The sequence below is a fragment of the Rhyacophila brunnea genome, unplaced genomic scaffold (assembly GCF_057557595.1).
Source record: "Rhyacophila brunnea isolate RB1 unplaced genomic scaffold, BYU_Rbru_1.0 scaffold_2, whole genome shotgun sequence".
NCBI lineage: Eukaryota > Metazoa > Arthropoda > Insecta > Trichoptera > Rhyacophilidae > Rhyacophila > Rhyacophila brunnea.
Genome location: NW_028232859.1, coordinates 24,002,205 through 24,029,340, shown reverse-complemented (window position 1 = coordinate 24,029,340; position 27,136 = coordinate 24,002,205). Strand labels below are relative to the sequence as shown.

The 27,136-nt window shown below is 33.2% G+C and overlaps 1 protein-coding gene across 1 annotated transcript; it reads left to right on the top strand.

Annotated features, from left to right (window-relative positions):
* The first annotated feature begins 548 nt into the window (after positions 1 to 548).
* Positions 549 to 26,641, top strand: LOC147072094 (putative multidrug resistance-associated protein lethal(2)03659). Its single transcript, XM_085946630.1, is given in 17 exon segments — positions 549 to 674; positions 10,817 to 10,906; positions 10,908 to 11,043; positions 11,926 to 12,082; positions 12,277 to 12,479; positions 13,251 to 13,611; positions 14,902 to 15,044; positions 15,447 to 15,599; positions 17,692 to 17,926; positions 19,931 to 20,090; positions 20,407 to 20,557; positions 21,037 to 21,267; positions 22,614 to 22,731; positions 23,532 to 23,771; positions 23,855 to 24,037; positions 25,066 to 25,239; positions 25,341 to 26,641. Coding segments are annotated over 17 exon segments (3,072 nt in total). The 3' UTR covers positions 25,552 to 26,641.
* Positions 26,642 to 27,136: the final 495 nt, after the last annotated feature.

Here is a 27,136-nt window from a genome sequence, read left to right as displayed (position 1 = left end):
AGAGGCGTACTACTTCTTAGTACAAAAAGCTGAATTGGCGGAAATTCTTTTGCCAGGAATGCAGTCAGAGACGTTGGCTGCTACTTTCTTCGATTTGTTGACGGAGAGAGATCAATTTCGGATCGATCAAGGGACGTGGCGTACGTTGCCCGAACTCTTGAAGAAAGCTTCCATGTTACATCCCTTGAAGCAAACCCAACCTCCAGTAATGACGTCTTGGGGTAATCATGAAAGAGTATACGACAATAATTATAGGAATAACGACAGAAGGGTCGTTGAACCGAATAGGTGGCAAGGAAGGCCACGTGTGGAACAAAGACCCGAAGAACATTTTGAAAGAACACAAAATGTTGTGCAAGAGAGACCTCAATATGGGAGTAATAATAGGACGCAAAATGTTGCCCAAGGGAGACCTCAATATGGGGGTAATAATATGAACCAACGTGGTGGTTCGGCTAATGGAGCTAGAGGTGGACGTGGAGGTATGCAGCCGGGAGGCGCCCGACAATTCAGTGACAATCGTAAATGTCACTATTGTTCGGGACCACATGACAACAGAGATTGTCCAAATCAACAGCGCCCTCAACGGAATGGTAATCCCCGAACGTGAGGATGGTCAGCGGCCCCGGTGTCTCGTCGACGACTCTTTGATGGCGAACGCCGGCTTACCGCCGGTAAGAAGACTAGTGTGAAATCAGCGGACTCTCTTCAAGCGACTACTGGTGCTACTAGTGCTTCGATGCGGACTCCCTTTTGGCGCCGTTCAAAATTAGTTTTAAGTGATGTGAACGCTCTTCCGGCGAGAAATTTTAGTGATAATAATAAAGTTAAAATGAACACTCTTCCAGTGAAGACATTTAATACTAATGTTAATTTTAAAGCCGAAGCTGGCATTGATAAGTCTGCTATTAATAGTGTTGTCGCTCTTGATAAGAGCATTGATAACGTAAGACCGGTAGAATATTGTAATGAAAATGTGGTAGAAACTACCAATGATTCGGTAGAAATACCGAATGTAAATATTAATAATGGGATATTGATTAATGCACCATCTGTGAAAAGTAAAGTAACTTCTAATTGTGGTAAGGTGAAAGGGGAAGAATTGCGAGGTATAAAATTTGCTTTGAAAATTGCCTCTTGTAATAAGAAAGTTGTTCATTCTAAAGGTAAAAATAAAACAAATCCCTTACACCATACGACATCTCAAATTAAACAACCGGCAGCCGAATTAGCCACAAAGCAAGTTTTATTAGGGATAAGTTCCCAATTGAATTATTTAATATGTATGTTAACAAAACCAAAGTTAAAGGTTTATAAAAATAAACTTCAAAAGGTAGTTACCTGTACCTTCGGTGGTTCCGGTTGTGTGGAAGCCGCCCTTGCAGAGCCGAGAACTTCATTAAAGGTAGGTGCCAGTAATATCACTGAATCTAGTGACAGACATTGTGCATTCACTAACCATTTAATTAATCCTTATGCTCTTGCTAATTTGAATATGAATACTAACTCCATTAATAAAATTAATGTTGATTTAAATAATGCTAATAATAGTATTGGCGTATGTAAACGGGAAGTAAAGTCCGCGTCGAATTTGAACTTCAATGGCTTTCTGAAGTGTTTAAATTCAAGGATGGTGACTGGCCCTGAAGAGGTCGGGCCAAAAAGCGGTCCTGAAGATTATAATGTTGATAACTTTAATAAACGTGAACAGGAAATGGATCCTGAATTGGAATTAGAACCTGAAGGTTCTATTGGGCATTTGGCCCCAAAAGGAAGGAGCAAGGTTGCGTTTAAGTTAAATAAAAGTAATGTTAAAACTATCGGTCGACTTAATCCAAGGAAGGTTAAAGAAGATCTGTTGCTATGTCAAGTGGAATATAACTACTTGAAGAAATTGAGTAAGGATAAGCCGGATACTATTAAGTGTGTTAGACGTAAATTGTGTAATCTTAGTGTTATTCTAACAAATATTAATAGTAATAAATATAGATTGCTTAATAATAAATGTAACTTCAGTAAACGTGAACAGGAAATGGATCCTGAATTGGAATTTGAACCTGAGGGTTCCATCGAGCATTTGGCTCCTGTGCTAGCTGTTGACCCAGAGGAGGTCGGCCCTAGGCAGATTAAAGGGAAAAACGAGATCTCTTTGAAGTCTAATAAAACCATTGTTAAAGTCGTTGGACGACTTGACAAAAATAAAATTAAAAAGGACGTCGTGGTATACCTCGAGGAGTATAACCACAAGAAGAGATTAAATAGGCTTAAGGCGAAATTAAATAAGTTTAGAATAAAGTGTGTTAACTATATTAGAGATAAAGTGATTATTAATTTTAATACCATTGATAGGTTATATCGTAAAATTAAATATCGGAGGAAATTATTGGATGTGATTTCTGTCGCTAGAAATCTATTGCCCTATAATGAGGGAGAAGTCGGTGCGAAACCGATTAATGATCATTTAAATGATTATACGAAGAGCTATTGTAGAAGCGATAGTATATTAAGCTTAAATATATTAGATAACGTCCTACGGGATGTATGTGTTCGATAATTTGGCGATCTACTCGATTAATTAAATAAATTATGTAATTTGGATGCTGAGTCGTCTCCAAATTGCATCAATGTAAATGCCTTCGTTAAAATTAGTCTAAGGAAATAAAGGAGCGTTGCTGAAAGGTAAGTGACTGGATCACTACCTCAGCAAGTAATCAAGTAGGTGTAAGCCCATTAATAAGTTAGTTCGTAATAGTAGGTTAGCTAGTAATAACATTATTTAGTATAACATGTTATTGAGTTAATAGTAGTGGTGAGACCATACTATATAAGTTAGTTATAAGATAAAAGTTATGAGGTGTAATGACGATTGACCATAACTTACTACCCTCTTATGCAGGGAGAGTCGGTGTGAAAACCAGCTCAAAACAAAAACAAACGATTCTACGGATTTTTCTTGGCTTGTAAATATTTTAGATCTTAGGGACAGGTGTAGTCGGGGATAGTAACTTTCGGCGTGTCAAAAGACACTACCAGCTGTAACGACTGCAGACCGTCCAAAATAGAGTAGTAAGATTGTGTGGACAATTGTAGGTAGTACTTTGAATGTATCGGGCGACGAGCTATTGCCAACTACTGCAATTGTGCACAATATAAATATAATTCATTATAAGAAATATAATTTAGTGAGGTCATTAATAATAGTGTTAATTAAGTGTTTCAAATATTAATAGTGTAGTGCGGTATATTCGCATGGTGTGAATAATATACTGAATGTAATTGACGTTTAAGTAATAAGTGATCAGTAAACAGGATTACTGTGAAATATGTATGTTTTATGTGAAGTTCGGAGTGGTTATATGAACGTGTAGCTGGGAGAAGAAGTTTAAGCGAAACGAAGAAAGAGTTACTAGTGGCGGCATGGAGAAGTACGTTTACTTCTGCGCTAAGTCCCTACTAGTATTCGGAGCTGCGAGATGAAGAAGCTCATGAAGGAGCGGAGAATGAAGATGGATGGGTGAACAATTTAGTTACCACTCTAACACCACATACTGAGAGGTTTCCAGTCATATCGGTGAAACCTGCGAACGAGAGGAAGTACCAGCGACTGGAACGAACCGCGTCGATGGCGGAACGAATTTCGGAACCACCGACGTCAACAGTGCCAGTAAGCGGTACGGAGACGGACTCGCGGAAATCTTACCGGTATACTTTGGATGTACCTGGATGTGCTTGAGTAAAAGAAATTTAACTAATTCACCGTTAAAATAGTAGAAGGGAGAAAGGATCTTAGTGAGAGGTAGGGTGTTGCAGTCGCAGCCAAGGGCTCCTCCACCTAAACAGCGCCCCTTAAGTGAAACGTTGTGGATATATGGTTAAAATAGGACCAATGACCCTTAGAGAGAGGCAAGATGCGTTGGACGCAGTTTTACGAAACGCCCCCATCAAGACGAGGCCCCCTCAGAGGAGATATCTACGTGCAGGTCGGACGGGAAGGAGACGCATGGGTCGGTCTCTTCCTCCGGAGCTTGCGGAATAAAGAAAGTGTTGCTAAATGACGGCATGGGGAAGTACGTTTGCTTCCACGCTAAGTCCACATTAGTATTCGGAGCTGCGGAATAAAGAAAGTGTTGCTAAATGACGGCATGGGGAAGTACGTTTACTTCCACGCTAAGTCCTCATTAGTATTCGGAGCTGCGTATAAGGATAAAAAGGAGGAGGATGAAGAAATGAATACTACGTTAATAATTTGTCATAAAGATCGTGGAGCGTGGGGAAGGGGACCCCTCTGGTCTTCTTATCCTACGTAAACGCTCACGAAGGGGAGGTTTAACAGTCTTCGCGTTAAGCTCTGTTGTTCTTAAATATTAAATGGAAAAATAATTAAGTTTACTAAGCGAAAGTTTTATTAGTTATTGATGGTTTATGGGGCAGTTACCCCTTTGAAATGTTAGGATACTATGATTGTTCCTTAGCAAAGAGAGTGCAGCTTACAACGAAGAGGCCGGTTGTACTTCCTCTCTGATGACGAAGACAGCTTCGCGTTATGCAGCTTTCCATTTTGAAGAAATGAAATATATAAAATCAAATTTTGTTTTGTATCAAAATTTTATTACTTTCTTTTAAGACTCGATGCTGGGTCGACTATAAATAAATATAAATAAAGTAATCTATGTGCATCCACCCATTTGTAGTGTGTACTTCATTATAGAAATTTATACTAACTGCTTTTAACTGCTTTATATATGGTGAAGTTTAGAGGTGGGACGGACGTTGTCGAGATCGGACACTCACAGTTGTGACTCTTTGAAGTAGGGACGTTTGACATGCCCCAAAATGTAGGCCCTCAGCCGGCATTTTTCCTTAATAAATTAGTGACGTCACAACTTTTCGATCCGACCGTGAATGTCGATTTTACTTGCAAAATACGTGCCTAATCTCTAAACAAAGCTATAGTTATTGTGTATTGAGTCCCGTAGTGCAGTCTGAGTGACTTATAGCCCCTCAGAATGAACTACGGATGAATTCTCTTTCAAGGGGACCAAATGGTCTTATAAGGTGAAATGTAAGTAATTGAAATGTATAGGATTAAGGTTAAAAATAGATAATAAATTGTAAACGACTTATGGGATATCATTTGCTAAACATTGTAAATAAATGTTCATTTGTATTTAATCTGATTTTGAATTATATAAAAATAAATTTTGTTTTTCTAAATTAAGTCGCGATGTTTTCGCCGCGGCTAAAGTAAAATAACTTAAATAAATAAATTATGATATCAAATATTGTCGTATTTAAAATCTAATGATTACGTTTTGTAAGTACTGATTACGCACACTTAATTTAAATAACAAATTAATATTTCGAATTATAATAAAAAGGGTACCAATTTAAGTACCTACTTTTGTAAAAGTTAAATGAAGGAATTTCGAAAATAGAAATTCTGACAATGTAAGTCTAAGGACTCGGTTGCTCTCTTAATTTACGAATAAAAATTATTCTTTAGATCTGTCAATTAACCTCGACAGATCAATATTAAATTACCCAAAGTAGGTAATTTTCGAACTTAATAAATGAAGGCTTGTCATAGAAATTTTGATTGAAACTAATGTTATACCTTTAAGTTGAAGTGTTCTATAAATATAATTGAATAAATTTTAACCGCAACCCTTTCCGATCATCCATAATTAGCCCGCAAAAGTTCTGCATAAGGGAAACGGACAAGTTTGTTTTTCTGCCATTCTCTTTGCAAATACGTAGCCAGTCGGTAGTCTTAATGATTCACGCCTCTGTTACGTATTATTTTTAGCGAAAATATTTTCATTTTTCTTTTCCGTTAGCTCGATAAATGAACTAACAGATATTTGGACAATTTGTGCCAAAAGCCCTATAAGGACTTTCACGATTGTTATCAAACTTGTACCGCCTATGGGTATAAATTAATTATATATTTTTATTCTATTGAATGTTCATAATTTTCCGGAAAAGTCGGGAAATAAATAACTTTTCTGTGATTGGTCCAAAACTTTGGCCATTAGCTCTGTGGAGGAGGTAGAACGATCTCCCATTGGTCCATATTTCGAATGACGTCAAAATCTCGGGTTTTTCCCGCTGTGAATCTATATAACGGCCTGTATTTTATGTACCGTTAGTAGTCGATCTTCTCATATCACCGTGAGGTTGTGCCCGAGGGTGCACCAAATTCACATAGTTTTAATTATTTTCGCGAAGTAATTCGTTCGCGAAGATTATTCCCGACGCGTCACGAGTTGATACGTCATCGCAGCCGACACGTGTTCGGGCTGTCAGTTGATAACGTGAATAATACTGCGACGCGTCATCGTTCGCGAAGTTATTTCCGCGATAAATATTTTTTTTTTTTGAAAAAGCATAGCTCTTCAAAGTTTACGGTCGGCGACTCATAGTTATAAGGTGTGATCGTACATAAATTAAATATAAGAGAATTATAATTAATTAACTTTATTTAATAATTAATTTAAATAAGTTTTATAAAATAATTATGCAATTATTTGAAATTAAAATTAAAGTGGATAATTGTTAACAAACAATTAAATAAAAGGAAGATAAATTTACTATTGCTAATAATTTAATAAATAATTTAAACCGAATTACTACAAGGAGTTTTATTTTGAAAATAATCTACGAAGTATTTTACGGAAAACATCTGATCTGAAAATAGTGACAGGTGGTCAGCTGTCTTTGACATTTACGTAAATATTTACGAAAATAAATTCAAACTAAAAGTTAATTGGATAATTAATAACCTTGACGTCTACCTATTATTAGGTGGCGATTCTAAATAATATAAAGTTAAATAATATCGATCTAGTGTATTCCAAAAGTGTCAATCAAGAACTTTAGTTGATCACCCTCTCCCCGAATAGTATCGAGCTAGCCAAACAAAGGTTCTTGATCGGTCCGAGGGCAGGACCGGTTGTAGATAAAGTACCTTTGGGACTATTCCCGGACCGGGGTGAACGTCAGGTGCCCGCCAAAGATTCTAGCCTGGGGGCCCGTTTCAGGACGTGGGGGCCACGATTATACGGGTTCAAATCCCGTCAAGTTTCGTATATAGGATTTTTTCTAGTGGATATATATCTGAGGTGTTTTGAAGATATGTATGTTTAATAAATATTATGTTTGGTCTTTATTTTTATAGAGTTACTATTTTATGGGAACATTATTTTAGTGGATATTAAATTTTCAATACATGTTAATTTTAATTTATTTGTAATGAAATCCATACATTTTTATGTAACAACAGTACCATCTTTTGTATATTGTATAAAGTTTTACCACGATTAGTTTGATATCAAACCTGTCAAAATGAATTAAATTACCATTTTGCCACAAAACACAACACAATGTCATGGACACACCACAGGTTTAAAAAAACAGTGATAGGTGAACGAACAACCAGATTAAATTTTGTAGGAAATTTGACAAGAGTTTACTAAAATATATTTTTTATAATATGTTTAATTTTAATACTTCCCATAAATAGGTATTGAAACGCTTCAATAATTTATACTTCTCTTTTTAAATATAAGTATAGGTAAATTTGTAGGGTTTTAAGAAATATTTAAAAATAATTGGACAAGCGGTGCCAAATGGATGCCGATTGTCCAGAATCACTCAGTCAACAGCGGCGTTAAATCGGTGCCGATTGTTTGTCACGAACCATTGGAGGTTTAACAGTCTTATTTTATGAGGAATAATTAGCTATTCGCTCAACTCATTGAATCCTGTCACTGGATTGAATACGCATTGAAAAAATAGCATGCAATCTTTTGATCAGCCACAGTTCTGAACCCGTGACCAATGGTTTTGTATTTATAAAAAGATGGCCATTCTACTCGATAGGCTAGCATGGAATACATTATTAAATTTCTATTTCAGAGTTAATTCACAAGAAAGACTTTTAGCAAAGATCCAAAATAAGATACAAATGAATTTAGTTGATGGGACTGAATCTTCAACGGTATCAAGCTGGAATTATTCTTACATTTCAGCTGATAATGCTATTTTGATGAATTCTACTGAATATACAACTAATTATATTAATAACATAATGCTTCAGGCTGATGTAACGTGTTGACTTCAATTCAATATTTGATTGATCACTCTTTCAGGTTTGGTGATTGCTCGTAACATTAACTCGATCGTATTTATTTTGTTGGTTGTGTGTGAAAGCATCAATTAACCTGCACAATAATATGTTCAGCTCGGTGACTCATTCAATAATGCGATTCTTTAATACAAATCCGGCTGGCCGAATCCTGAATCGCTTTTCAAAAGATATTGGCTGAATCGATGACGTATTACCGACACTTTAGTTGGATGTGATTCAGGTCAAAATAAATATTTTGACTTATCTTGAATCACAATGGAACCCAATTTTACGTGCCCGGAATTCACGTTTTCCCGCTTTTTGCATGTAATTTCTGCAGCCCCGTTTCATTTTAGTACATTTAATACCTAGTTTTAAATTTTTATTTCCCACAATTTACGTCTGAAGTATTCAAAATTTAAATTTAATTACGTATTCATATTCAATTCAATGCCATGGCAACATTGAAATTAATTCTAGAGGTGCATACTATTTTTAAAGATCATGGCCGCAATTAATTGAGTTAGAAGACCAAGGTTAATTGATTAGATAATAAAATTGTTTAAGTTTATTGTTGTTTTTTTTTTATTTACACCCATTCAAATAATGTCTCAGCAAAGAAAAACATTGTCAGTTCAAAAGAAAATAAACATTCTCAAAAAGGGGTAAAAATACACGTTGACATTATAATGCTCCAAGCCAATTTGTATGATTTTTAATACTCACCCGCAATTTACATTTTTCCTTTATTTACATTTCTTCAGTCTCTTCAACAATGTAAAATCCTGGTTTCACCGTATGTAATCATTGTAAAATTATTTATTACGTAAATGTTTTTGAATATCGCATAGGTACCACTCAGCAATATCACACACCGAACTACTTCATCAAATGCCTGCCAAGTTTCAATTAGTTACAAAACCCTAAGTAGATAAATATTTAGTAAGTACCTTTTCAACAGCATCCCTACAATAAAGTCACCACGCGCCGCTGGTACCTACTTTATTTTGTTATTTTATCATTAATTCTGATATATTTCTAAATACCTACATAGAGTCTAAAAAATATATTCAACATTTACCTGCATTCAATATTTATTGAGGCATCTAATAACAAAAACTGAAGTCCACACGTCTTTAGTTTTATTGGGTAATTACATTTTTGTGTGTCAGACATAACTAAGTAGTTTAAACACGAGCGCAGAGAAACAAAATTCCGCCAAATATATATTTTTTTTAAATCGAATTTAAGTACTAATTCATGTAAGTCGAATTCGCGTAAGTCGAGGACTTACTGTACATAGATGGAGGTAATAATAATATAGCCGGCATTTGGATTTGACCGAGTACAGCCGTGAGTCCAAGACACTCCACATCGAGTTAAATGTTACTGCAGCTATTTTCATTCCAATAGCGAGCTCTCTCTGCAAAATGCCATCTCCCTATTCTGGCGGTACTGCTTTACAGTAGCGAATCAAGGCACCTTACGAAGGCTCAGAGCAACCGAATACTGAGCTTCGGAAACATATGTTTACGACGGATACTGGGTGTGCAGTGGGGTGGTATGACTTTAGGAGTAACGAGGAGATAAGAGAACACACCAAGCAGCCTCTCATCACGCTGATTGTAAGTGGCGACGTTGGACCTGGGTCGGCCACGTGCTGCAGATGCCAGAAGAGAACCTCAACCTGGCTTGCCTGATCTTTTTATTTGGCATGGATAACTAGATACTAGTGGCGAATTGGACTCGGTTCAATTGTGTTTCATCTCCAGCATTTTATTGATTAAAATATTGCATTAAATAAACTAGTATTTTTTAAGATGCCATGTTTCACAGCCATACAGGGGCATAGATAGCACGCACAAGTTGAACAATTCATTGAAAACGCGTGTTAACATCATTTTACTCCCTACTTCAATTATAGTTTGTCAATTTATGGCTACGGCTGTACATTGTAGCTTAACCACTGGGGAATGCCAAAAGAAATGGCATATTTCAAAAAAAACACTACCTTATTCTTAGGTCAATAATTATTATAAAGCAATCATTATTCGTAGGATGTTTATCACACTTGAATGGTCAAAGACATAGCTTATAATTAGTATCTTTAGAATTATCTTCAAATGTGTTAATCTTGCCAATTTTTTGAATAATAAAATGCCTAATTCTTGTCAAATTTGGGATCACAGAGATTATCAATATAATTTTTTATCGTAAATATTTCACTATAATAATGTCGATATAAATTATACTGATGGTTTTATAAATGCGTTTAAAAATTAATAAACGTAAAAAATCTTAACACCACTGCACATTTATGTACTGAAATATGACTATATTCTAAAACATTAGAGCGAGAGGTTTAAAAGAATACTATTTTATGTAATAAAAATACTTTATGCAGTCATCAAATGTTTAAAATAAATATAACGGATAATAAGGCTTCAAAATTATATAAATAGATTATCTACAACGTTTAAGGTATGTCCAGGATCATGCTTTGAAAATAGAACAAAAGCTCCATTTTGACCTACGCTGAGCATGGCCCCCATTTAAATGTGAATTTAGTTGAGGGGAGGGTACGAAAGGTGTTAGGGAAGGTGAAGGTAAGAATATTAAAATTAATCAGCTATCTGGGAAATCATTTATGGTAGAACAAACATAACTTATAATTTTTTTTTTTCTTAGGCTATGTGACTCTCAAAAACTGCTCTTGGAAAAACAACAGTTGGGCAGGTTGTTAATTTGTTATCCAATGATGTTAGTCGTTTTGACAGTAAGTTGCATACTTCACTTACCCAACATCTATGTGGGTCCTTTCTTGGCAATGCTATTAACTATACTTCTCTGGCAAGAAATTGGTGTCTCATCACTTATCGGTATAGCAGTATTGGGCTTGTTTGTACCAATTCAAGGTAAGTCATTACTATTTGTATATTATGTGTAACTTATAGGTAAAGTTTAGATATTTTTGTCCATTGATGGGTATACGATACATTAACTCATTCTAATACTGTATAAGTACTGTAATTTTAATAAAAAAATTAGAAACATAAATATTTCATTCTCCACAATAAATAGATACAGCATTATGACTGACTGAATCTGAAAAATATTATTATATATACCAAATAAACACTTGAAAACATCACTAGTTTTCTTCACGAGTGTTATTATGTTATGGACTAAGGTCATCAATAGACTGCAACCGTTTGTGATTTTGGACCATGAGCTCTAATCGTATGATTTCTGTTCATGGAAATATATTTTTACTAAGTATATGAGCATTTATATATTATACAGTATACACAGATACGGTCAGACGCTTAACGTGATTAATTGGGCATTAGGCATGATGCCCTGGCAAATTGATGAATTAATTCATTATCTTGATAAACTATTATTATAAAAAATATTTTTGTTAAAAATATTATTGATGTTATGCAACATAACATCAAGTTTTACTTTACTAAAGTATTTAAGTACCTACAATATAATAATTGTATTCTTCTTTTTAAATGGCAACAATACCTGCAAACTATTTAATTGAAGAGGGAAAGTATTATCAGTGTTAATTTTAAAATGATTTGTCGAAAAAACTTAGTCAATTGAAAAAAATTGGGCAATACCATAATAAGAAAAAATATATTTATCATTCTGCCCAGGCATAATGCACAATGCCCTTATTAAGCACTACTTAATCTATTACATAATATACAATGACACAAACTGAAATGTTATAAGGTCAGTGATTGTTCTTATCTTTAAAAAATTGACTTGTCCATATTGTATTTTAGTCTGGATGGGAACAAAGAGTAAAAAGCTCCATGCTATAACAGCAAATTTGACTGATGAGCGTGTACGACTTATGAATGAAATCTTAGCTGGAATTCAAGTCATTAAAATGTGTGTTTGGGAAAAACTTTTCTCTAAGCTTATTGATACATCTAGAAGGTAATATAATTACTCATATTTACAATAATATTACAGATACTTAATATTAATTGTAAGAAGTCAAAATTCCTTAAACTATAGTTTAAATAAATGTATAAAATAATTTAAGATGATAATATATGTCAATAATTCCATGGGTATGGATTATTAAACTATATAATGAAAATTTCAATTGAATGTCACTGTTATTTCAGGAACGAAATGAAGGTAATTACCCGCACTACTGCTATCAAATCTACAGTAATATCTTTTCACTCATACAGTATGAGATTAGCAGTCTTCTTCACATACTGCGTGTATGTTTTACTTGGCAACAAATTATTTGCTCAGAAAGCATTTGTTGTGGCCAGTTTGTACGGAGGATTAAGATTGTCTATGGCAGTAATGTTCCCAATAGGTAAAGATAAACAATCACATAACTACCTATTATTACTCCTATTCTAGGTTTCTAATACAGTATGATTTCCATATAAATCCATAAAAATGTACCTATGTGAAAGGGAGGAGAAATTTGTGAAAGAGCGGTGGGATTTTTAGTTCCCCAGATGGCTGTGTGGTGTGTGAACCAGAATATAGAAGTATATATAGCACTGTATTATGCACTGTTGTAATTAGTTTGAAAACTTCTCTGAAGTTAAAGTTACTTTGTATTGTAATATAATTATTATTTTTTAATCTACATTTTAATCTTCTTCTCCTTTTTACATACAGCCATTAAGGGACAGTTTAGTGCTATTGGGGGCATCTAGCGACAGAAAATGAAAGATGTTATTTATTACAATATACATTTAAAAGTGTTTCAATAATCATTGTATAGGTATCTAAAAACATCTAAGAGACAGATATATTTTTATAAATATATTCTAGGTTAAATAAAAATATAGCTACAAAAATATAATTCATACAAATCTTGAGAGATTATGGAATAATAATTCATAGTTTTAATGTAAGCATGTACCCATTTCGTATTTAATTTTAAGAAAATCGATTTTTTTAAATCATAGATTGCATTTAACTGGGAACTCCTTTATTTTATGTCGGATCAAGTTTCAATATCTTCACAGAACAAAGCACAATTCGATATATATCTGTCCTCTTCTATTCAGCCTCTCAATTATATGTACATAATTAATAGTGAACATTGCACTAATTATTATTCCTGTTGAAGGTCTGATTCAGCTTGCTGAATTACTTGTTTCAATAAAACGTCTGGAGACATTTTTACTAAACGATGAAATTGAAAACACACCATCCATATGCTGTGGCACTCAAAGAAAACGTGGAATTGAAATTTATTCGTATAGTCAAAAAATAGATCTGAACGAGGGATCGACTGAAAAGAAAACAGTACTTCCATTTTTTCATAGTGAAAATGTCAAAGGCATCAAAGCGAATTGGAATGTTTTTGATGAAACAAATAATTTCAAGTTGACTAGTGCGATAGGGTTTGAAAATGCTTTTTGCAAATGGATACCAAACCATTCCGAGTACACGCTTAGAAATATTACCTTAAACATCACACCTGGAAGGTAAACAATTTATTCTTGTAGAATCAGCCTTTCTTTATAATATGTTCCCACAGACTATCATTCCTGCCAGAAGTCTGAAGTGCGATACTTAGATATAGACATAGGCTTTGATAAAATAATAAATATTTTATATTTGTTTTGACAAATAATCATTTCGACGGGTAATTAAAAAAAATATAGGGCACCTGCATAATTTTTTAAATAAATTACCATTTCTACTTCTTAGCGGACCATAGGGGCGGTGCGCCTCCATCGGTGGTGAAGATTCCATACTTCGTATATTGTTATTATCGTTAATAATATATTTTAGTATTTAATAATAACTTGATTATTATTATATAAAAATATTTTTTTAGGAATGTACGAGTATTATAAAATATGCCACAGCGGGCGACATTTGTTCTCAACTATTTAATTATATGATTATATTGAAGTATTCAGGATATTTTTTGTATGACCGATCACATGATATCAGATCCGTCTAGCGAGATATATGTAATTCGATAGGCTTGGATAATGAAGCTTAATACCTTTGCTCATAATATTATTGTTTATGACTGCAGCTTTATCCAAAATAATTAATAATAAGATAATTTAAAAAAAATATTTCTGTTGGATTCAATCACATATACATTTACGATTATTTTTTAAAACAGTTTTTTTTCGATTATCTCAGAATATGACTCAAACCACATAGGAGGTATTTAAAATACAGCAACGATATGTACTTATGTATAGATTGTTTTTAAAAATTAAAAATAATTTAATCTCATGATTTTTATTTATCGGTTAGTTCAGTCATAGACTAACAATATATTGATTTGTAAGATTAGTGATCTAAATTCAGTGTATTATTTTGTTTTCTGAATGTGTATAAATTATCTGATACTGTACCTAAGTCATTTGTCAGTGTTTTAAATATATAAGTCTTTTTTTAAATGTCTAGTTTTGCCGGTGGAATTAAAAAGTTGTGTGATAGGCTGCATTTTAGAGATTGGATTTTAAAATTTGACATTTGACAATCTTATTTCCCAGAAGTATAACTGACGAGTGTGTTTTTTTTTCTCTGATTTCCACAGCTTACCTCTTTACAAAAGTCACCCTTCGCCACTGGCCTGCACAGAGAAAAGATTATTACAATAATTTTAATAAAACAATAATGTATTTTGTCACACGTGTGATTCAAACATTTAACCACCGCTTGCGGAAAATCTGCCATTACTCCACTGGGAGTGTAATAATAGTGCAGTAGATAGATGCCCAGATTAATTCCATTGATTTTTTTATTAGCCTGGTGGCGATTGTAGGATCAGTTGGGTCCGGAAATAGTTCATTATTTTATGCTTTGCTGAAGGAACTTCCCATTTTAAGAGGTTCGATAGAAGTTAATGGAAAAATTTCATACGCATCTCAGGAGCCCTGGCTCTTCAATGGTAAGATGAATTGGATTGTATTTTCTACAAATGAAAATCACATGTTTTCAAACGCAAAATATAAATGTATACTTAATCTATAAAAGTAATCTGTTTTAAATAAGTACCTTGAAAAGTTGAGCAATGTTTTAAAAAATGCAGGCAGTGCGTAGCACTTGCATGGTATTAGAGGCGCTGATCCGAAGTACGGTATATCGAGGTTCTACTGTACAAAATCAGTTAGTCAATCCAAAGATGCTGTTTCATCATTTTAGTTATTCATGGAGAGTTTATTGTGAAATTATAACCTGATAAATATTTCGTTTATTAAATTTGTATAATTTTTTCATATAATGATATTTTTGTGGGGTTTTACAGTGAAACATTTTGTAAGTTATTTAACCTATGTTAAATTGTCATTAGGTACAATTAGAGAAAACATCTTGTTTGGGTCTGAGATGAACAGGGATCGCTACAATACTGTTTTAAGTAAATGTTCACTTGAAAAAGATCTTCATATATTACCTTCCGATGATAAAACTCTTATAGGAGACCGTGGAACTGGCTTGAGTGGAGGTTTGTAGATGCTTCTTTACTTGATAATATTAACAAATACCATTGTAATGTCAGCGAATGTACAATTAACGCAGCCTAGCTCATCTCGAGAATGAGGTGAATGATTTAAGCCGTCAAAAATATATTCGTACTTTGATAGTTTGCCACCAATTCTTTTCTTCTGATACAATAGCAGCATCGATCCTTTTTTGTCAAAATCGAATACCTTTTGCTGAAGTATTGCTATTTTCGATATTTTAATCATTATCTTCAGCATAGTTTTTTTGACATTTTTGCTGATAAATATATATATCGTAAATAATATCAATAATCAATAAATACACTGTTTTCTAGTCAATAATTTGACAATTGTACTGAGTCAATGTGTCAAAAACATCGCAGCATCCAGCAATGTGATCAGTAACCTGAACGACTTTTTAAATGCATAACGAAATAAATATGTAATGTGAAGTGAGGTGAGATTAGACCAATGCTATTTTCAATACTTTTTGTACGAAATCAATATTTTAATGTGAATGCTTAGTATACCAGACACCTAGCGGAAATATACGAAGTTTATATTTTTGACACAATTAATAGTAATTTATATTTTCCAGTATTTTAATTAATTAATAATATGTAGGTATCCAAAATGATTTTAAAAAAATTACAATTTTTAAACAGTTATAAGATGTTATCACCGGCCTTCTGCGCGCTCTGAAGCGAAGATGGCAGGCCGTGATAACGTCAAGGTCAAAGCGGGGGTGGGAGACAAAAACGCACGGTGTATTGTGTCGAGGCTGGTATATTTTATCGTATTTGATACAGGGTATTGTCGGTAACTGGCGCTTTGGCGGGCTGCAAACGTGGTGTCGCGGCTGCGCTGCTGATTGATGCTTGGCATCCGAGGTGAGAGTCAGTGCTTGCGGCGTGGCGATGCAGTCTTTTTGGCGGGAAATGCTGGCTGGGCTGCAGACGCTTGTAGCTCCGCGTCCGAGGCGAGAGAGAAGAGATCCTGGCTGGTCGACGTCTGATGTAAGAGAGAGCTTTTCGCGCGCATCCCACTGTCAGATTGCCAGCATTAACGCGCTCTCTGTTTTACCGACGAATTGACTAGTGGCGGTGCGAGCGACCGTTTTTGACAGGCCGCGTCTGTGTTTGGCGGGATTCTGACGAATTTGAATTTTTGATTTCGAGGCGGGCTCCGCTCGGCCGAGAACGCGAAGAGTGGACGTAGGCTGTGGTGTTCTGGGAAAGTTGATAGTTCGGTCCGCCCTTTGAGGTAGTCTCCTGTGGGAGACTTCCATCTGGTATCAATGTGATTGATTGATAAGATTGTTTTGCACATTGTTTTTCTTGAGTTTATCTTTAGTTAGAAAGGTTTGATGTGATTGGTTAGTTTTGGTTGGGTTTTGTGTGTGTGTTGATATCATTCAATAATGACGTGTATTCCTGTCATCAGATAGGCTAACACTTAAGTAGAGGAAGGACAAATTCTTGTGCCATTACGGCCACAACGAAATCACTTTGCAATGGTGTTAGTGTCATTTGAAATTAACACTACCTAAATGAGTCACCTGCACTGCCACAAGAATTTGACAACATTCTACACATAAAATTGAACTAAAACCACATACCCAAGCAAAGATAGCTATCACAGTAGTAAATATATTCTACATAAATCAAACCACACATTTAAAGTAATTACACATATTGTAAGAAAGTTTTTGAACAGCAGAACTATGAATTCAAAACAATATTAATGGTTTTGATAGAATGTACACATTGTTTGGCGTTTAAACGCCATTTGGTGCTATCTGTCACCCAATTCTTAGGCTCCCCATTACAATTTTTCTAACTTCTTTTAGAACGTCAATGTGCAAAATATTTTTTTCAATGCTGGATGTACAATGTTCAGTACCTACACTTTTTATAAATATGTGGTTCTGTAAAGTTTTGTTTAATTTTGTTGTTTTGTCAGGGTGCAACCAGATTCATAAATATTGTGGAATAATTAATACAAATAAAACTACAACTAAACGTTTGAAATTTCTTAGATATAGATAGACAGTTATAAAATTCTTGAATATGAAATTTACTTTGGAATTTTCAGGTCAAAAAGCAAGAATAAATCTGGCCCGTGCAGTTTATCGTGAAGCTGATATTTACCTACTGGATGACCCATTGTCAGCAGTAGATACTGCTGTCAGTCGACAGCTATTTGACAATTGCATCACAGGATTTTTACGTGGCAAAACAAGATTACTCATTACTCATCAGCTGCAATATCTCGATCGCGTTGATCACCTAAGTTGTCAAAGGACTCAGCATGTCGATATCTTAGTTCTGTATGGAATGAACTCAAAATTTGAAGGGTTTGAGTTCATAATTCATAAGCAGAAATAAAATACTTGAAAAAAAATTTGAACCAAAGGTAAACGGTTTTGTAATCAATTAAGATAAAGAAATTGCTAACATAATTGTAACCGACTTCATGGTGCTAGCCCAATATTTATAGTTCGACATTCTTGCACTTATTTGCGAACAATGACTATATTATTATTTTTATTCAATACTGAATACACACAAGATTTTATCATGTTATATTATATATTCAATAATAAAGATATGGAGAAACAGGCATCTATAATAATATGTACAAAAACTTCCTTCTTTACAGATTATTCATATTGAAAATGGTGAAGTTGTAACAGAAGGTACATATAAATATTTAAAAGAATCCAGTAATAGTTTCAAGCAACTTTGTATAGTCCATGAACAAAGCAGTCAGGAAAATGTTATTCTAGAGGATGAGATGGAGGAGGGGCAAGGGTTAACTTATAAGACTCGAAGCTTAGAATCAGTAAGTAACATTACCTAGTATTTTTCTTATGGTGGAATAATATGTAATATGAACTCAAAATATAATTAGCATTTTGGCATAATATAAAAATTTTATGATTTGTAATACTTATACCTCTCCTCGCACATAAAATGCACTGGAACATATTGAAATAATAAGCAATTGATTTTTTGATTTCATTTTATAATTATGCCAACAGTTGGAAATTGAACCAGAAAAACCAATCCCTGAACAGACTATTAAGACCTCAGTTGGAATGGTAATTTTTAAAGCTTATGCACTTTCCAGCGGCTCAAATATTCTCATCGTGGCGTTTATGATATTTACGGTGATCTGTCAGGTCTTGGTATCCGGAACTGACTACTGGGTGGTTTATTGGTAATTAAATATTAATACATTTTAACACTCCCAATAAATTATTAGATGATAATTAAATACATTTTATACTGATTTTATAGAGTTTATACGAAATTCGTTATACTTAATGACATTGAAAATTTATTCCACAAATTTGATACATACGGTTAATTATTGGATTTTTTTAATAAGTACAAAAATTAGATTGTTTAGAACAGAACGACGAATGAGACATACATACATCCCTCTCACTTTCCATAAATGGAATATAGGTGTATGTATTATTAAAATGTGCTACATTCCATATTATTAATATTTTTACCAGTATTTTGTCTCTCCAATAACGCAGAGCCATCTTTTGGACATTAAATAAAGTATGTTGTACATCTTGTATTTAGCCTGGTTAAAAATGTATCCACTTAAAATAAGGGTTAATTCACAGGAAAAGTTGATCTCTATAAATCAAAATCAAACACAAATGGGTATCGAAAAAATGACAGAATACCCAAAGAATACATACACCACTACCGAAAATTTACAGATCTTCGGAACCACTGAATATAAAAGTGATTATATAAACAAGACAACTATTGACCTAAACAATGAAACTACATTATCACAGTCTGGATATATTTATGTGTACTTGGGTAAATAGTTTTGTTTTTTTTTTCTTTAATTCATAATTATTTATTTCAGTGAATCTTGGGCGCCAAACGACGAGTTATCTTAACATTTTTTTTTATGTGAAATGGATGTTAGCCTCTTGCTCAATCTATTAGGTCCACGGTCTAGGTCTAAACCCGAAAATGCATTAAAAAATATCATGTGGATTTGTTAGACCCACAGCATCATTACACACAATTAGACATAAGTGGACACAATATTACCACTTGCCCATTCTCGAGAATTATAGTGGAATCATAATATTTTTTTTTTATTGTTTTACTTGAGTATTTATATATTTTTTATTTTTACTATTCCCATATGAATATAATATATTATCTCATTTTTTGATAAAATTGTGACTTCTGTATAGGTTTGTATATTAATTCTTTTATATTTCACGTATGGTTATATCTTTAGTTATAGTTACATTAATTCGTTCTTATTTATTCTGCTGGTTTTCTGTGAGAACATCAATTAATCTACACAACAATATGTTCAAATCAGTGACTCATTCAATAATGAGATTCTTTTACACGAATCCAGCCGGCAGAATCCTCAACCGTTTTTCAAAGGACATCGGATGTATTGACGATGTGTTACCTGCTCTTATATTGGACGTACTACAGGTACTATTTAAATATGATTACAGCAAAAGTCTTTGTAGTTCAGTGCGTATGGTGCTGGCCTTTCATCCGGGGGCTTCGGGTTCGATCCCAGTAAGGTGACAATTTTAGATCGAATTGGGGTTTTCTATTGGGTTAACAGTTAAAATTAGATGGGTAACACTACACTTTTTGAAATTATTAAAATCATAACTTACCTACACATTATTTTTCATTATTCCAAGCATAAATCTGGTGGTAATATAAATACATTGTAAATGTCTATTATTGCAGTCACTTGAAATAATATGATAATAACAGTGATTTCATTTTTTTCCAGATGTTTTTACAATCTATTGGAATTCTGATTATTGTGATTATTGTCAACTATTGGCTTATTATTCCTGTAATAATAATGTGCTACGTATTTTTTATCTTGCATAATTTCTACCTCCCAACATCGAAGAGGTTAAAAATGTTGGAATCTGCAAGTAAGTTTAAAATTCAATTTACAATGCTACATAAATCTAGTGAGTAAAGCCTCATGAAATTGAAATATTCCCAATTCTATGACTATTCGAGTGAGCATTTTTTTCGATTACAAATCGCTTCTTCTCGGTGATGTCACAATATATTTATTAACCTATGTGGTTTTTTTAAAGCCTGCGTGTTTATGTGATCGTTTCACTTATATTTCTACACTATTGTTATTGGGCCTCATGGCCTACTATGGTGCCAAATATAATATAATATGACTTAAAATATTACAAAAAAATATATAATTTCGAAAATATACCTAGACAATATTCAGTTAAATGTCATCAATTAAAAACCCAATGGAATCAGGTAACAGTTCCAGAATTTTCTAATAAGTTTTTATAATACAATTTGTAATAAAATCAATTTCGGTGCCTATAATTTATAATTATTGAGGGAAAACTCTACATGTAACTGATTCTATTCTTACCAGGTCGCAGTCCAGTATTTTCCCAACTGACCACTACGCTGTACGGCATGACAACGATTCGGGCATTCGGAAGTCAACAAATATTACACGAAGAATTCGATAGTTTTCAAGATATTCATACCTCTGCATGGTATTTGTTTATTGGGGCATCCAGGGCATTTGGGTTAGCAGTGAACTTAGTCTGCTGGATTTTTATGACCATTGTGACTCTCAGCTTTCTAATACCTGGGACAGGTGAGATGATATTATTGCTTCAAATAAATCAATTTAGATATTAATAATTTATGGCTGAATTCGTATGGTAGGATGACTAACCATCCTTTATTTAATTCCTTATTTCAGTATGGTGTTCTTTTGATTTATTTTATTTTGAAAAACCCACTTTTGTTCCTTATTTTGAATATTATACATTATTTTTGCCAGTACCAGGACAATATCAGTCACTCCAGTTTCTTTTTTTGGAAAGTAAAGCTAAACAAAAAGGTATTAATTAAAGTAGCGTTTACGTGGTAGAAGATTTATAATGATTTTTATTAAAAACAAAAAAGGTGTCGACCTGGCAGTTGTGAAGGGTAGAGGTAGGCTGTATCCGACATAAATAGTGCACATTAATTGTTGTCACCAGCGCTCGAAATGGACCGGAACGCACCGGAGCACAGCTCCTGTTCGTGAATTCCTCGAGATTATTGCTCCGTCTCGCGGAAAAATGAAAAATTGCGTAATTTACATATTTAAATATGATTTTTAAAGTTTATACGAAACTGAAATCTTAACTCAATTTTCATCTACCTTGCCTACAACATTATGCCCAAATCTTGCATGCCACAAAACTGTCCCAGCAAACCGTCTTATCTTGGCAGATATATAACAAAAAAATCTACTAAGTACATACACTGTTTTTATATAATCTTACATAAATATTTTAATATTTTCGGAAAATTATCGAGCGCTCCGGTTCGTAAAATTGCCCATTTCGAACGCTGGTTGTCAGTCATACTTATTTGTTTTCACTGAATGAAGAATACAAATTGCAGACAGCACTGGTTACTTTTTAAAATTCAATTAAACCCTGTGTAAATTTATTATGATCACCATAATGATAGAAGACTAACAGAGCCAATTGAATATAATTTATTATACTACATACTTAGGTGAGGAAATAAAAATGATATTATTTTTATCACATGTAAAAATAGTGAAAACAAAATATGTAGTCATCAGAATTTCATTTTTTTACCTAAATATACAACATTGTGTATGAACAATCTGACAGCAAACCAAACGAAAGCGGCAATCCATCAATAACGAATGGAGTGGAGTAACTTCTTTTATGCGGTATAAGTACAATGTATTAATAAAATAATATTACACAATTTTGATCTTAATTATATATCTCTGAAAATGTCAATTTATGTTCGATTCAAATCGAGATTTCATGAGAAGGTACATAAATCAAAGTGAAAGTGTTAAAAAATCAACGAAGTGGCGTTTAAATAAGAAATTAATGTGCTATCGGAGAGATTTTCAAGTAATATAGAGATTATTAATAAAAATGAATTTACTTTATTTTTTATTTTCAGAAACCTCTGGAGCCAGCGTTGGTCTAGCTATAACACAAGTAATATCATTAGCAATACTGTTCCAATATGTCATGAGACAAAGTGCAGAGATTGAAAATTACATGTTCAGCGTCGAAAGGTTCTTATAATATTTATTACTTCTTCTTCCTTCAACCTTCAAAATATTCCGCTTCCACGATACCTTCCTCGGCATGGGTCCTTAGCATAATCTCCCCAACTTTTAATCTTTCCGTTATTTTATTTTCGTCTTTGTGTATCCATCAAGCACGTTCCTTTGGATACACAAGTCGTTCATCTGTTGCAGGTTCAGATTCTCCATACTCCTCCATCACAGATCCAAAATCATCCTTTTATATATATTATATGGTATATATGTGTATTTTTTTTAAATTATGTCCGATCCTAAGAAGATCATGTTAGCCTCCACGGGGTGGAGGTTATATTAACAGATTTTTGTTTTGACGAGAAATGGATATTAGCCATTTGCTCAATCTATTAGTTCCATACTCTGGTCCAAACATACATCGAAAAACAACATGTGAATTTTCCAGCCCGGGATTCGATCCTGGGACCCACGACATTAAAAGCTGACGCATTAGCTAGTCGACCATATATTCACATATATATTTTTTTAAAACTACAACATGACATGAGATCCAATGTTAGTAATGTAGTGAAACAGTAGTGTAGAAGTATAAGTGAAACAATCACATAAACACCAGGCTTTGAGAAAACAACATAGATAAATACATTTTTCTATTATAAGATGTAAGATGATAAAAATATAAAACAACGAAAGTTCATGAAGCCCAATGACAGTAGTGTAGTGAAACAGTAGTGCAGTTAGTAATAGAAATAGCGACTTGAGCACGGTAATTTATTAACCTGTGTGTACTTGTTCGTTTTTTCTTTACCTAGAGTATTAGAGTACAATCTTCTGGAGAAAGAGCATCCTCTGAAAACACTTAAAGACGATGAAATACCAACAGAGTGGCCTCAAGATGGGAGAATAGAGTTCCGGAATATTTTGTTGAGATATTCACCGATCGGTACTGCGGCCTTAAACAATCTGTCACTAATGATTCATCCAAGAGAGAAGATTGGCATTGTCGGTCGAACAGGAGCTGGAAAAACCACCATTATAAGTGCTCTCTTTAGGTTCGTACCTTCTATAAAATATCGTTGTATTTTGCTAGATTTTATAGAAGAAGTTAAATAAGTGAATAGTATTTTATTCACAGGATGGGTTACCTGGAAGGACAAATTGGAATCGATGGAGTAGATACGGAAAAGATAGGTATTCTCAAACTACGCAGTAAACTGTCAATCATTCCTCAAGAGCCGATGTTATTCTCTGGAACACTGAAGAAAAATCTTGATCCTTACGAGCAGTATAATGATGATGTATTATGGGAAGCCCTGCACCATTTTAGTAAGCACGTCAATTAATAATTATTATTTAAATTATTTTGTCGAAAATTTTTCTACAACTGTACAATAGAATTGATATATACCAATACGAGTATTAAAGAAACATGTATACTATAATACCTAAACACACATTTCATAAAGTAGCACTGTCAGTTGCAATTAGGGAATCCAATCCCGAGCCAAAATTCTGATCCCGGGATTTCGGGATTACAATTTTACAATCCCGGGATCCCGGGACCGGTCCCCGGATTGGCATTTTTTTCCATTATTAATATAAAATTTTTATATTTACAAATAACATTGATGAAATCGGTCAAAAATAAATCTAGTATAATTTATACTATTTAAGACATTTATTGTTAATATTGTATACGTTCAATCTTGGAAATACACAAGTTTGATGGAGTAAATAATATTGTAATATAAATAATAATGTGAATTTAATATGAGATTGCTGTTTCTGATATTAAAGAAATAATGAATAGATTAGTGAGATTTAAAATAGTAAAGCAAATAATCATGGCGTACTTATGGCCTTTCCGCTTCATAAATCTAATTAGTCAGCCAAATATGAAACTGCCGTAAAACGTATAATATCATGGTGGAATTACTTTGTTAAAAGTGCGAAGCATTGTTTTTTTCCAATCTTTCTCATTTTTAATAATTTATGTGAAAAAATAAAATGAATCGGCAACCTACACATGGGTATAAATCAAACTTCATTCAAACTCAGTTTATTTCTAATGTAGCTATTTTTTATTAAAAGTATTTTTTCTGTTATATTTTCGCTTTTATTTTATTTTCTATAAAACTTGATAAAAAAAACAATCCCGAAATCCCGGGATTATGTTTATCAATCCCGGGATTCATAGGTATCGAAAATAGTTCGGGATCCCGGGATCCCGGGATTCGGGATCCCGGGATTGGAATCCCTAGTTGCAATGTATCCGAAGACTGACAGATCTCTGTGACCAAAAGTAGAATGAAATCATAGTTTTAAGCTTACTATTAATTTTATTTTGCAGGTTGCACTAAAAAGTGTGGTGTCGGATTTACCTGGCGGACTAGATCATATTATTTCAGGAGGGTCTAATTTTAGTATAGGACAAAGGCAACTTATATGTTTAGCAAGAGCTATCGTCCGGAAAAATCGAATACTCATATTAGACGAAGCAACAGCCAATGTGGATACAAAGTAAAAGATTTTTTTACGTCTAACAGGTTAATTGTAATTACAAAAGTTGTTATAATATTATGTTTTTACTCAAAACCCTTTTTTTCTTTGTATTATTTCAGAACTGATGCTTTAATCCAATCTACAATCAGAGACAAGTTTTCAGATTGCACAGTTCTTACTGTTGCACATAGACTTCAAACTATTATGGATTCAGACAGGGTAAATAATATTATTTCCCAAAATAATGTTATAATTTTCATAATAATGATACATACCTACAAACTGTCATTCGGAAAAATGTCACTGCAATCTGTATTCGTGATGTTTTAATATTCTATAGGGTAGATACCTAATATTATTATTCTGAATTTCAGGTGCTTTTAATGGAAGAAGGTTCGATGTTAGAATTCGATCATGCTCATATGCTCATATATATGTTCAAACACGCGCGTTAATATCATTTTACTCCCTACTTCAATTATAGTTTGTAAATATATGGCTACGGCCGTATGTTGTAGCTTAACCACTGGGGAATGACATAAGAAATGGCGTATTTCAAAAAAACACTACCTTATTCTTAGGTCAATAATTATTATAAAGCAATCATTATTCATAAGATGTTTATCACACTTGAATGGTCAAAGACATAGCTTATAATAAGTATCTTTAGAATCATCTTCAAATGTGTTAATCTTGCCGATTTTTTGAATAATAAAATGCCGAATTCTTGTCAAATTTGGGATCACAGAGATTATCAATATATTTTTTTATCGTGAATATTTTACAAAAATTATCTCGTAATAAATTATGCTAATGGTTTTATAAATGCGTTTAAAAATTAATAAATGTAAAAAATCTTAACACCACTGCACAGTTATGTACCAAAATATGACTATATTCTAAAACATTAGAGCGAGAGGTTTAAAAGAATACTATTTTATGTAACAAAAATACTTCATGCAGTCATCAAATGTTTAAAATAACTATAAAGGATAATAAGGCTTCAAAATTATTTAAATAGATTATCTACAATGTTTAAGGAGTGTCCAGGATCATGGTTTGAAAATACAATAAAAAACTCAATTTTGACCTTCGACGAGCATGTCCCCCCTTAATGGACACTTTCATGAAATGGTTAAGCAAACTGGAAAGGCTACCAGTGAAGTGCTATCAAAACTCGCTCAGCAGGTAATATAAAAAGCATATCTAAATAAATATCTAACAATGATTGTAGTTGTATGTTATTATTAATCTTGTTTTGTTTAATTTTCAGAGCTATGAAAGCAAGATGGCCCAAATAAACTAACCGGTTGGTTGAAGAAATGATTTCGATAACAATATTATGATTTTTTACTTACCTACTATTATAAAATTTATAAACATATTGCCTCAACTGTTATTGTAATAATATTACTACCATATTTCCATATAGGTATAATAAGCAATTTTGCTTATATATTATAATTATTATCAGATGTTTTCTTTCAGAAAAATATTGTAATGTAAATGTTTGTAACATATCATTCTAATTAAACAAACAACTTTTTTTGAGACTAGGTACGCGATTCTTTACATATTTTATGTACCCCCATATAGAAATACCTAATACATACCTGTCAGTACCTAACCTAATTAGTTTGGAAACTTTATTCATTTTATTCTTATTTTCTGCATACTTAGAAACATATTTATAGTTTGCAATAATATATTAGGCTAATTATTATTAACTTCATTATTTGCCTACACGTATCTACCTAAAGATTTCGTCAAAAGATGTGAAGTAACCTGACACTAGAGGTTGTGATCAAGAAATCTCGCCAATCTTTTGAATCTCGAGAAAATATTTTTCCGAAATTTCGAGAATTCTCATTTTTCGAGATTCTCGAGGCTAAGCGCAACCGGAATTTAAAAAAAA